The 12,936-nt window shown below is 41.2% G+C and overlaps 1 protein-coding gene across 6 annotated transcripts in view; it reads left to right on the top strand.

The window, feature by feature from the left end:
• The window catches only part of ZDHHC8 (zinc finger DHHC-type palmitoyltransferase 8), a 123,641-nt gene that overhangs the window by 103,607 nt on the left and 7,098 nt on the right, over window positions 1-12,936 (top strand). For all 6 annotated transcript variants that reach the window (XR_008236564.1, XR_008236563.1, XM_052796342.1 and 3 more), the window contains 5 exons: window positions 2,863-2,954; window positions 4,655-4,787; window positions 5,682-5,799; window positions 6,536-6,645; window positions 9,608-10,644. Coding sequence is in view for 4 of the 6 variants with exons in the window: in XM_052796342.1 (XP_052652302.1) it covers window positions 2,863-2,954; window positions 4,655-4,787; window positions 5,682-5,799; window positions 6,536-6,645; window positions 9,608-10,644 (1,490 nt within the window). In the remaining 2 variants the exon portion in view is untranslated. The remainder of the gene's footprint in view (window positions 1-2,862; window positions 2,955-4,654; window positions 4,788-5,681; window positions 5,800-6,535; window positions 6,646-9,607; window positions 10,645-12,936) is intronic.

Raw genomic sequence — 12,936 nt, 5'->3', positions numbered from 1 at the left:
GCACACACACACAGAGGCTATTGGACCTAACTTGTTTTGTTTCTCCAAACCAAGTGCCAACATGACATCTTGTGCCAAAAAGCCTGTAAAACTTTAGTTCCCCTACAGTTACTGAAATGTATATAATCCACAGCCCCTATGTGAGCATTCCAGACCTATATGCATGTGCATATCAATAGCATGATATGGGTGATAGAGATTTAGTCATGGGATCGATAGCATGCCTCTGCCACTTGTAAGGTGTAGCTTAGTTAGAAAGCTTGACACAGGGTCACACAGTGTGCCAGTCAGCTGCACACAGCATTTTCAGCTTTCTTCCCAAGGCTAATTAATTGTGTCCATTCCAGTGCTTGACCCTTTCACAGCTCCAGCTCCAAAGCGCCCCTCACACATCTGGGGTTTTTTCACTTTTTTTTCCACATCACACTTCTTTTTCACTTCTTTTTTTTCAAATGCTTTTTTACTGCTCTTACATCTATGGGTGCTCTCTAGCTCGTGCTGAGCTGTGTGCTGTTCTGGCTGTCCTGCAGGCTGATGGCTTCATGCTTATGTAGCTTGTATGACTGCTGTGCAGACTGTAAGAGTTGAAGACATCTGTCTGAGGCCAGGCCTTCATAAACTAGGATGAGATTGTTTCCTATCCCACAAAAGACAATAAAAACTTTTATCCAGAATAGTGTGGGAGGTTTACCTAAGCAAAGAATCTGAAGTCATCCTGAATTGTTGCCTAACATGGCCTTTGAACAGAGCAGGCTTACCGTAGCTGTAGATCTTTAAATGCTTTTCTCTGTCCTTGGAATCAGCTGCTCTTCATTTTAAAATTGATTTTGGCCAAGTATTAGGTTTGATAGTGCTAACAACAGTAGCATGAAACCCAGGGCATTTTAGTCTCATAGCCCAAATCATGGTCTGCCTTAGGGTTGTCTTTGTGCAGTGATGAAAACTGTCCATGAAAATGTTAGGCTGAGGAGGAAGGAAAGATTTAAATTAAAAAAAAAAGTAAAATTTATCTTCTTGTGTTTGTGGCTACACTAACATTTAGGAAGGCTGAGAATTTTGCATTTAACTTGATTGAAATAACTATTGGCAAATGCATCCTAGCTTGGTTTGTTTTCTTGAGCCACCAAACCACTTGAGATTAATCCATCTTCCCATGCCATTTTCTGAAAATTAAATATAATCTGGTCTTAATTTCTGTTTAGTCATATGTACTGCCTGTCTGTAACTGGAGGATGGATGTTCCCAGCCTTCAGGTCCCTTTCAAAAGAAGCATATCTAAGTAATTAGAGCACCAGACCAGGAGTGATGGATATGAGATCTGCTCCTGGCTCTGCCACTGTTTTAAAACGTTCACTTTTCTCCTTCAGTCTCAGTATTGATTCTCTTTTCTCACACTGTTACCTGCTGTCAGCTTTCCAGTTGCAATATGCTCAGCTACACTTGTCCTCTTTTCCCAGTACATTTTATAGGCCAGTGGTACAGACATTTTTGGTGTTTTACTGTATATTTTTAGTATTTGTTCATTCTGGAGTTCATAAGTTTTGAGCATTCATAGTAAGCAGACTGTGATTTAGGAGTGCATAGTGGCTGAGTTTAGATGTTTGTGAGCTTTCTGAATGCCTCTGAAAGTCTTCTATGGAATCAAAATAACCCATAACCCAACATCTGCTCATATCCTGGTATTTTTAGTTTCTGAATAGAGTAAATAAATATCCTTCCTTCTGAGACTGCTTTCTATCAGTGGATTTTAAACTACTTTAGAAACCAAATTGGTATAATTAGTAATGTAATCTGTGAGTTAGAGAAATTTTATTTTCATATTGTTTTTGAGAAAACGGGCACAGAGTATGAAGTGCTTTGCCAGCATCTGGCACAAGTCAGCTTAAGCCCAGGATTGAATGCAGATGTGCCAAATGTCCCAGGCCCATGTTTTAGTCATCAGGTTACTCTTCCAACACTCAGAACTTCCAAAATTTCTCTCTTGGCCTTTTAAAGAGTTTTATGTTATATCAAAGAGGCCAGCATAATATATTGCAAAATCATTTAATCGTCATTCTTTTATGTGCAAGTAATTAAAGTATTTCTGGTACTCTGTAAACTTGTTGCTAGATCAGAACTATGAGTTGATTAAAATGCATTACTTGCAAACAGCAACAGTAATGCTTTTAATGGCAACCACTATTAATCTCTCTGGCTTTATTGGTATTTATCCCCATATGGTTACTTTCAAGTATCTGCCGGTAGAATACAAACCCTTTATAATGCTTATGAAGCTTTGAATGGATCCCGCCAGTCTAATGAGGCTTGGCTTTTATTAAACTAGCTCATTTCCAAGCAAACATCATAATCACCAGGGAGTTCCTGGCACCCTCCCACATAAGGCAGTGGTTTGTACTGATTGCTGCTAGGGATGGGATGCTGATAGAGAGGAAACATTGCTCTCATCCAACATTACAAATGTTGAATTGACATTCCTGTTTGTTTGGAGGGGACTTGCCAAGGCAGAGGAGTGGAAGTGACAGGGAATGAAAGGACTAAAACAGGATGTCTGGCTGACAGTAGGCACGAATCTAATGCAGGAGCAGCATGGAGAGGTGAACCTGGCCACTTGAAACCTAGCCACATTGAGCTCACTGCCGTTTTGGGAAGGGATCTTCAGTTGGTGTGCTTCCTAGCTAGAAGTAGCTGATGGAGGTGTTGTGTTAGAGCAGGAGAGAGGAAGTGCAGCATTCAAAGAAAAATGATCTGTTTGGGAAGGACAGTAGGGTCAGAGCAAGTCATACTTGTTCTTGGCTTTCTGAGGGTTGGATGATGACTTTTATATAACCAGAGGTTTGAGCACTGTCCTGAATATGTTTCCAGGTAACAGGTAAATTCCGTGGGGGAGTGAATCCTTTTACCCGAGGATGCTGCGGAAACGTGGAACATGTGCTCTGCAGCCCCTTGGCTCCCAGGTAAGAGAAATGCTGTCAACTGGGAATGAGGGAGGTAGGGTAGTTGTTGGGACAGAGGAAGAATATGTACTTGATTGGGCTCACAAGTGAAAGACCATTGATAAAGTAACAGGGAAGTAAAGCAAAACATTCCTGAAGGCAGAGCTCTGTGATAGCTGCTTCAATGTTGCATGGCTGTAACCTGTCCAACCTGTCCTGCTTTCTTCATGTAATTCATAACCCTCATCCCAGAAACGTTTATTTGAAATGAGCATGCCAAATTATATCAAGAGCTGATACCCTTGTCTTCACCAACTTCTTTATCCAGTGGATTTCAGTAACAAGGTCAGTTTCTGTATGTTGTCATATTCCCAACATGAGTTTTTGCACTGTACAGTCAATGTCCAGGTATTCTAGTCTGCTGGAGAAAAGGAAGGAATCTAAAATCAGCCTTTCTCCTTAAGACTTAAATCTAATTTAAAGCTGCTGTGGTTTTCAATCTCACTGGCACTTCCATTATCATAGAACAGATTTTCAATGAGGTCTACATCATGGAACTTGGGATTTTATTTATGGCTTTCTATTTTGGGGGAAATGGATTTATCGTTTCACATTTTGAAATCAGGATTGTAATGCAGTAGATCTGATGGGAGTATAAATATCCTAGTTGCTGAGCTGTCCAACCTGCAAACATGTTAATAATCATACTACAAGAAGACTTATTTGAGCATTTTCAGGCTGTTGAGCAATTCCAGACCCTGACACCATTATCTGCCTTTTTTCCCTCCCCCACTTTGCTATGCAACAAGTAAGTCCTAAAAGATTGTTACATGTGTTAAGGTGAAGACACTGGAATAGCTGCTTCTCAAACTTACCCAAACGTGAAAATTAGGCCAAGACAATTTAAGAGAGCCAAATATTAGAAGTTGGAAGACACTCCTGTTGAGAGGGGTGTGAGTACTATCATCATGGCTATTCTCAGACTTTCAGCAAGCAGAATGTTTGTGTTCTGTGAAGGCCTGTTCAAATTGTCCTGTATATTGAAAGTCACTGAGCCATCACCACTAGAATGTCCTATTCACTAGATAAAACAGGGAAAGCTTGTGTGTGTATTGATATTTATGCATTGTACAGCCACTGCTCAATTGCACTTACAGAATTGTAGTCCACTGGAAAGAAATTAGCTGTCTAAAGTCAGCCATTTCCCTTTAGATTTGTTGCTTCCTATAGACCTGTTTCTTTTACCTGCATTTATTTGAACACCTAAACATGCTACAGAAACAAGTAACCCTGTGGTAAGCTACAACTGACAGCACATCATCTTCTCCATGTTAACTCCCCATGTGCTGCATCTTATTCCCCCAGTCACCATCTTCCACCGCAGGGAAGCTGTTTCATGTTAACTAGGTAAGATCTAGTAAATCGCTTCCATTGGTGGTAGGCCTCTCTCTCTTCATGTGAACTGTGCTCTTGTCCATCAGTGCTTCAAAAATTGCTTTGATTTTTTAATGCATCCTCTCCTTTTGCTCACTAAAAAACCGATTGATCTTTTTATTTTATTGCTTTTTAATTATTACAGCCATTGAAATAAATGGAGTTTGCTTACCTAGATTCTGACACATTCTTAAATCATACCGTGGAAGCAGGAAGATTTTCTTGTCTCTATGCCTTGTTCTTAGGTTATTGTTTATTTTAATGATGACTGTTGAACAATTAATCAGGTACATAGTTGAGCCCAAGAAAAAGCAAGCTGTGAGCATGAAGCCTCCTTTCCTCAGACCTGATTTATCTGAGCGACAGATCACAGTGAAGATCAGTGACAACGGGATCCAAGCCAACCTCAACCGGAGCAAGGTAAGGCAGCCTTCAAGCGCTGCTTTTGAAGAGCATTGATTGAGCATTATCAAGCCTGGGAATGAGTTTGTCATTGAGAATCTCTTTGAGATGATGCATTTTTGGGAGAAAATTACAGAGGTTGAGTCCTTGTCATATACTTCATCCTCTGAAAGTAACCCAGGTTCAGTAACAGCAGCTCTTGATCCAGTAACAGCCTTTTTTGCAGCTCTATAATAGAATGCCTCTGGGCATCTTTTGGAAGAGGTAGCTGTTCTTTGCAATAGCTACTTTCTGTCCCAAGAGTTGCCACCTCTTGGTGTTCAAATTAATTTTAATGACCGTAACATTGTGCGGGAACCCTTGTACCACCAGGTCAGCTGTTCTACTTCAAAGGAGGTTTTGAGCTTCCAGACTGCAGGAAGGCTTGTAGTCCAGTGAAAGGAATATTGGCTCAGAAGCTGAGTTCTCTTCTCTCCTTTTTTCAGTTTCTCCTGGCATGAAAGGAGAGAAGGATTTGTTTAATCATATAAAAAGCAGTGGATTCAAAAGAAGCCACCTTGCAAGATTTTTGTGGATAGTTACTTGTTACATTCTTTGCATAGTTACTTGCTGAGAGATGCCTGAAAAGTTGCTGAAAAGTGCTAGAAAACACCATTGTCTTCTACCACATATTAACTGGCGTGATGATGTTACTTAGCATGCCAAGTAGACTAGGATAGTGCACTTAAAATTATACTGGCTTGTTATGACAATGCTAATTTTACACATGACATCCTTGTCTGCAGTGGATGCTAAATCATGTTTGTCATTAAAGGTATAGGTAGTTCTTGTTCTGTGGTACATCCAGCACTTTGACACGTGCTGTTATTTAACCAAGTTGTGGGTAATGATTGATTCTTTGGTCATTTTCAGTCTAAAATTAGCCTGGAAGGTCTGGAGGATAAAAGTATGGATGTGCAACCACCTCTCCCGCCCAAAGGAGATCCAAGCAAGTACTCCGAGATAAAAGGGCAGCTGGGCACCAGTGAAGGTATAGTTGCATGATCAGTCATTTATTTTTATTAATAAGAAAATATTTCAGCCTCTTTAAAAGGCTTCTGGTATTCTTTCAAAACAGTAATAGGATCTGGGTGAAGGGTTTTTTTTCTATTTATAGGAGTTCTGAACTAGGGGAATAAACAGCAGGAAAGGGAGAGAAAAGGCAGCTTGAAGTGCTTCATTCAGGCCTAGGTTGGATATTTCATATCAGTTTCACAGAGTGTTTAAACCCTTTTAAACCCCTTCTTAAATTTTTGATGAATTTTAAAATGAAAAAAGTCATTTTGAACTAAGCAATCAGAAATACTAGCATGAAATGCTTGCACATTACAAACTGAATTATTTCATTTATGAAAATGTGAAATTAAAGCTTTGATGCTATTAAAACCCCTCTTTTTTTCAGACAAAATTAGTAGCTGAATTCAACCCAAATATCTAGTACTTCAAATTATGACAAAATTACTACTCACCAAAATATGTCACCCTACTTTAACGTCTTTTACCTTGTTTCTTCTTCTCTTTAGATTGCTGATCTGGCAGCAATGTACTGTTATTTCCACAAGGGTCCCATTGATTTTGGTGGAATTCTGCACAAAAAGTACTGCAAGTTTTATTCTTTCCAGAACAGATCTCTTTGCAGAGGACCATGGATAGCAAGGAATTAGGGATGATAGCTTTCTGTCCATACATTTTAATAAAAAGTCCTTTCTTTTTTTTTTCATTTACAGAAGGTGGCCTTTCACCCAAACTTATCAGCCCTCCTACACCTGCCATGTACAAGTATCGACCAGCTTTCAGCAACAATCCCAAAGTCCACTACCATGCTACAGCTGAGCAGGTGAGTGAGCCTGGGAGAATCTGCTCCCAGCTAACACCGGGCAACATGGAGCTGAGGATAAATTCACTGCAGGGCTCTGGTGAATGTCAGAGTGTAAAAGTAAATAACAGCACTGTTGTGTAATAGTGTATATTTTCGCTATGCTTCTTATGAAAACATGTCTACTTTCACAGCTTTCCTCTGTTGAGCTTGACACGTCTGTCCTTCTGACAGGCATGCACTGCTGCTTTCCTAGTGTCTCGGCCTGATTCTGAGATGCTGAGAAGTGTCACCTCCCATTGGCTTCTCCTGACATAGGTGCCAACTCGGGTTCACTTCAGAGGGAGCTGGGCATGCTTAGCGCTTTTCTGGATCAGACCCTTTAGCCAACAGACAACCTCTTCAGTGATTCCTTGAGATGTCAGCTTGCAGAACAGAAAGAACTTTTAAAGCATCCCAAGAGATATTTTGGTTAAAATTAATGGAAGATTCCTCATGTTTGACCTTCCTTAGCACCTTCTCAGCACATTTGGGTTATATGGGAAAAAAAATGTTCCTAACACTTGGCATCATTTCCTCCTATCAAGAAAACTGAGGTCCAAACAATTAGAGAGACTTGCTCCAGAATTTTGACTGTTTTATCTTTTGCTTAGGAGTTTTGAAACAGTTTACACTGTTTCCTTTGGAAGCAGAGTGCAAAACTAAGCCCACTGCTAATAGGCTTGCTTTTCTCATTTATTTCTCATGGATTTGTTGCAAATATTCCTTGGCGCCCCAGGACCTGAGAGCAGCAGTTTGAAAATCACTGGTCTAACTTGTATATTTGCAATATGTATCAAAGTCTTCGCTCACCAGTGGAGATACCCTTAAAACACACATACCACACAATGCACTTTTCTTACAATTAATTTCATCAGGTCCTCCAGTGTCACCCCTGCAATAACAAGAAGGGGGTGATATAAGTAAGGAAAGGAAAATATGGTAGAAATATATAATTGACTGCAGCAACACTGGAATAAGACAGAACGTTCCTTAAATGGTGAAGAAAACTTTTCTAGTATCCTTCTCATTTTGAAAAGAAAGTTGGCGATAGATGGTAGAATTCCAGCTACCACCAAGTTCGGGTTTTAGTCTTAAAGAATAATTGTAAATCTTATTCTCTGGATTTGTCTGCTTAATGAAGAAAAGACTGGCTTATGAAAGGGAACATAAGAACAACAATGTGTTCACTGTATCCAGAAAGTTTAATATCCTATCATCTTCACTTTATTACATGAAAAATGGCTTGACATCCAATTCAAAATATTCTATTTACAGGCATCAGCTAGTAATTTTGAGCTGTGTAAGCAACAGTATTTTGGGTCATGATGCCAAAAGTCAGAGAGCTGTGGAAGGCAAGCTTGTTTTATTCATTCAGTACATAGCCATAGATGCAATATAGATATGGGATAGTTTCTGATTAGGCCAGGAGACTGGGCACTGCTGTGAAATGATAACAGGGTACGGCGTCTTCACTGTGAGGGTTGCTGTTTCAATCCTAAGCTAAAAAGATGATGTTACTATAGGCTGACTGGTGTGCATACAAGCAGCTTTGTGGACTTGTTCGATTTTATAGTAGTCACAACTGTCTAGTAGTCAAGTGGGAATATTATAAAAATTAGTTCACTTGGCAAACTGATAGGATGGCACGTATTTGTCTGCCAAGCCATATCTAAGTATAAGGCACAGAGGGAAAGTGACTAGCTGGTGTGAGGAATATCATGTTGTCTGTTCTCTATCAGCCTGTTAATGTAATTCTGCTTTTGAGCAGTGAAAGCTGTTAGGAAAGAGGGATTGGGGCACAAGGGTAAGTAGCACAAATATACTTATAAGCTACCTCATTGCTCTCTCCTCCTCCTTCACAGGCTGTCACTTGGTCTCCTTTTTCCAGAGAAGGCCAAATTTAGCACCATGCTCTAGAAGTTAGTGAGGTGTTTTGCACATTTCCCTATCTTGTAGCTCAAAGAAAAAAAACTTGAAGAAAAATTCAGAATAAAATAGATTTTTGCCAGTTAGGCCTTTTTGGATAATTTTCCTTTAAAAGAAATTAGATAAAGAACAAACTGCATTGACTGCATTTCTGATTAGATATGTGACTGATAATAATTCTTTGTTTGCAGAGCCAATGTAGCCAATTTGCTGTACGTTATGGCAAACTCTTCCTTAAAAATAACAGCAAAAATTATTTGCTTAGCACAGAATGGCATTTTAAGTGAACAGAACTGTAAGCAATCTTTCAGAGTAAAACAAAGGGAAGTCCTATCTGTTTTCAATGCACATAAATAAATTATGGCCTATGTTTCCTTCTCTGACGTGGCCACTCTCTCCTACACAGGCAATAAAAAAGAGAAAATTGATTCATTTTGTAGTCTAAAGGTGGGAATGAGCCTGTCTTCTTTAATTAAGCTTAGATGCTTAATTTTTAAGACCTATGACCAGAAACTCAGAATTACTGAATATTCATAGCTCTGAGTAAAATGGATAAGAGTGTGCTGGTCCCCAGTGTGTTGAAATGAAACCTGAAGTATTTCTGACTCAGCACGCAAAACCAGACATCCCTCAACTCAGGATCTATTTGTAGAAAACTTGAAGTGCTTTTTCCAAGGGCAGTATTATCAGATTACAACCTGATTTACCTTGACTAAGACTTGAGTCTCAGTTTAGAAGGTCTCGCATTCTGTGTTTTCAGTGTCCATGTTTTGACGTATCTATTACTGTCAATATTATTTAGCACTTACTATGAATAACTCCTGCTTGCTTCTAAGGTGCTTATCCATACGCTGAACAGGAGTTAGGAGATTCCTTATAACGAACCTGTGTCATAGCTGGGCTGAGAGTCTGAGAGAAGACCTCCAGCTCTTTTTTTCCCATGCACTTGCCATGGAGAGCAAACTTGTACTTACATATCATTGGCTTCTGTTTCTCATATTCACCTCTGTTTTAGATCACCATGCAGGAGGGACACAGTCAAGGGGCTCTGATAGAAGAGGATGGCAGGAGCCTTGATTACCAGTCTGAACCCAGCTTGGACATCCCCAGCTACCGGAAGAGCTCGCTCCACAAGACCTATCAGTCTTCCCCACTTCAGATAGATTCCTTTGCCATCAATTCGCGATCCCTGAGCCTGAAATCTGCTGGCAGGAGAGGGACAGACAAAGTGCCCCTTCATCCAATAAAGTCTGAAGGGGCGGCTTCCACCCCTTACAAAAGCATCTTTTCTCCCAATTCCCTGTCAAACAGAAATGGGAGTCTTTCATATGACAGTTTGCTAAACCCCATGTCGCCCTCGGGGAGGAAGTGCATCGCCCATTCTGCAGTCAGCTCCGTTGGGTACCACTCCCCATATTTATCAGCCAAAATGTGCCATCTACGGGGGAGTGAGCTGCAACGCCAACCACCACAGAGCTTTAGCCCAGTGCTGGGGGGTCCAGCTCCACACCAGCGAGACCCCTCCCCAGTCCGCTATGATAACCTTTCCAAGACCATTATGGCATCCATCCAGGAGAGGAAAGAGATGGAAGAGAGGGAGAAGCTCCTCCACTCACACCCTGATTCAGTGTTTGCAGACTCAGGTGTCTATGACACCCCTAGCTCTTACAGCCTTCAGCAAGTCAGCACACTCTCTGAAGACCCACGCAGCATGGCAATGAGATATGGATCTAGAGACAATCTGATGGCTGCTACCAGTTTTAGCACAAGGAACCCTATACTGCAGTCCTCAGTGTCTTCACTCTCAAGTGCAATGACAAGAGCACCAAGGACTTCCACAACCTCTCTGCAAGCTGATTTAGCTAATAATAATGTCCAGTCCCATCAAGCACTACAGGGCAGGGTGAGCAACGGCTCCTATAAATCCCCAGGCCACCAGGTCCCGTCATCCCCCACAGGGATGCCTAGGTCACCCTCTTATGGAGGCCCGAAGGCTGTCTCATTTGTAAACACTGTGGAAATTACAGAGGTGCAATCAGTGGGAGCACAAAGGTATGTACTGCTTCAGGTGCTGCTTAGCAATGTGAATCTGTTTGCAAGCAGGTGCAGAGCGCTTCACTGGAGGCACGACCCAGATTACGTTTGCTGTAGGCCAGCAAGGGTGAGAGGTTTGTGGGTGCTCTTCAATTCTGCAACACCCTCATAGCAACCTCAACATGATAAAATGTTTGTGCATTTGCTGTAACTTGAACTGCAAGTGCTCAATTAAGTTGTAAAAGTCATAGTGATTTAGTGTCTTAGCTCAATTGGATAATTATTTGCAAGATATGAGGCAAATTATCCCTCCTGTTATGCACAAAAGGGTGGAGCTGTTGTTTTAGTTTGCAGCCTAAAGGAAGGCTGGACCCAGCCATTGCTTGGACACAGAGACAAAGCTGGGATCACAGCACGTGCAAGCATAGCCTGCACTAAGGGAAACAGGGGCTGAGACCAGTCCTGGAAATTGTGCTTGGTGTAGAGACCTGTGTATTTAGCTGTGTTGAGTGTTCCATTATACAGAACTGGTGATAAAAGCACAGACAATCTTGGCATTACCTTAGGGCCTCACTGCCTCCTTCCTTTCTGGGAGAAGGCATGGGTAGAAAGGATTTGCTGTGCTGAGAGCCTGAGTAAGTGATATCTGAGCAAGATCCTCAGCTGCAGCTTCTGCATGTGCTTATCTTTCTTTCTTTTCCTTCTGGAGACTGTAGGGCTTGGAAAGTCTGAAAAGAGCTACATGATCCCACTGAGGATGCAGTATTTCAGCTGACTTGGGGCCTGGAGGGGTCCGCAGAAATATCTAGGTTTTCTTTGTATCTGACACTTACTGCACTATGCTGTCCTCTGGTTAAGGTTCCAGGTTTCTCACTCCAGTATTATCCAACATTTTGGGGAAAGTTATTGAAATGTGGGAGAACTGTTACTGTAGGTCTCCTGAAGTTTAAAGCCAGCAAGTTTTTGCTCCATGTTTTCAAGTGAATTGTAGTTGTTAAGATGATTTTGTCTACTGGTGGAAGATCTAACTTTCAGGAGGTAGACAACCATTTTTTCCTTTTCATATGTATTAAAGAATTGAGTCTGTTTCAGTGAAAGACCTGTGGACTTTCTTTTGCCTCTGCCCTCTGTTTGACACCTGGATGTGTCAACTGCTGCTGTAGGAAAGATGCTAATATGAAAAGTTTTTGCCTTTTCTTAGTCTCTGGTTCTTGGTTATGCTGTTAGCCTGGTAGTCCCACTGCTTTTACATTGTGCTTGTTTAAAATGTAGAGCCTGTAAATTCACTTCAGTTCAGCTCTTTAAAGTAATGAAAAATACAGTGTCTGGCAAAAGTGGTCTAGCTATTAAAATAGCTACAGATCCCATCAGATGTTAAAGAAAGTTGCAGACATATGACACCATTCCAGAGGATCTTTTTTACTGAAGTTCCTAAAGTCAAGTCAGGTACCGAGATTAATAAATAAATAGCTTAATAAACTTAAAGTTTTTTATCTAGTGAAGTACACCTCCCACAGGCACTCTGTGTTTTGTAAACCTAGTGTGTTTTCTCTGTCAGTAACACTACAAATTACTTTCCCTTCTCCCCTTTCCCCTAACACTCCCCAGCTCCTTTCTGCCTTGTTTCAGGAGGCAGACTGTATTCTTCAGGAGAATTTCAGCACTGAATTAGGGCTTTTATAATACTTCACTGAGGCACATGTAGAATTTGGTCCCCGCATATTTCAGCTGTTTGGGGATCCAGCAGTGTTTTACAAAACGACACAATATTCTTTTTTTTATATTTATGTATGTGCATTTTGCTGGTTCACATACCCACGACTCCATTCTCTAGCACAAGCACAGCTTAAACGTGTAGCAGAAGCCAGGCTGGTGTGAGCTGATGGACCTGCTGCTCTAGCTCCAGGGTACAGCTGTCAGACCAGGTTGCCACATAAAAAGTGCTTTTAGTTTTGGAGCTAATCTGAGCCTATGAAGAGCTGTGTAAAATTCCGGGGTAGTTTGTTTTGTTTTGCAGATACATGTGAAGAAAGAAATTGCCTTTTGAATACAGTTAATCCATCAAACCCTCTGGCCTCCAGAAAAAGTCAGGGTGGTCTAAAATAGCTCAGGCTGCCTCAGTTTGCAGGCAGACAAAAAGTGTTCCCTCCTGGAAGGTATTTCAGCCCCCGGTCACTGCTGCTGGCATGAGCCAGTCTTAAACTTCAGACTGAGGCAAACACAAGCAGACATCCACTGTGCAGGAGTAAGATGTGAGAATTCAGCAGACCCCGGTTGTGGTGGCACTTGCAGAACAGACACAAGTTCTCT

Source organism: Harpia harpyja, chromosome 9 (assembly GCF_026419915.1).
Source record: "Harpia harpyja isolate bHarHar1 chromosome 9, bHarHar1 primary haplotype, whole genome shotgun sequence".
NCBI lineage: Eukaryota > Metazoa > Chordata > Aves > Accipitriformes > Accipitridae > Harpia > Harpia harpyja.
Note: the sequence above shows the minus strand (reverse complement) of the source record. Positions and strands in the feature narration are given on the sequence as shown.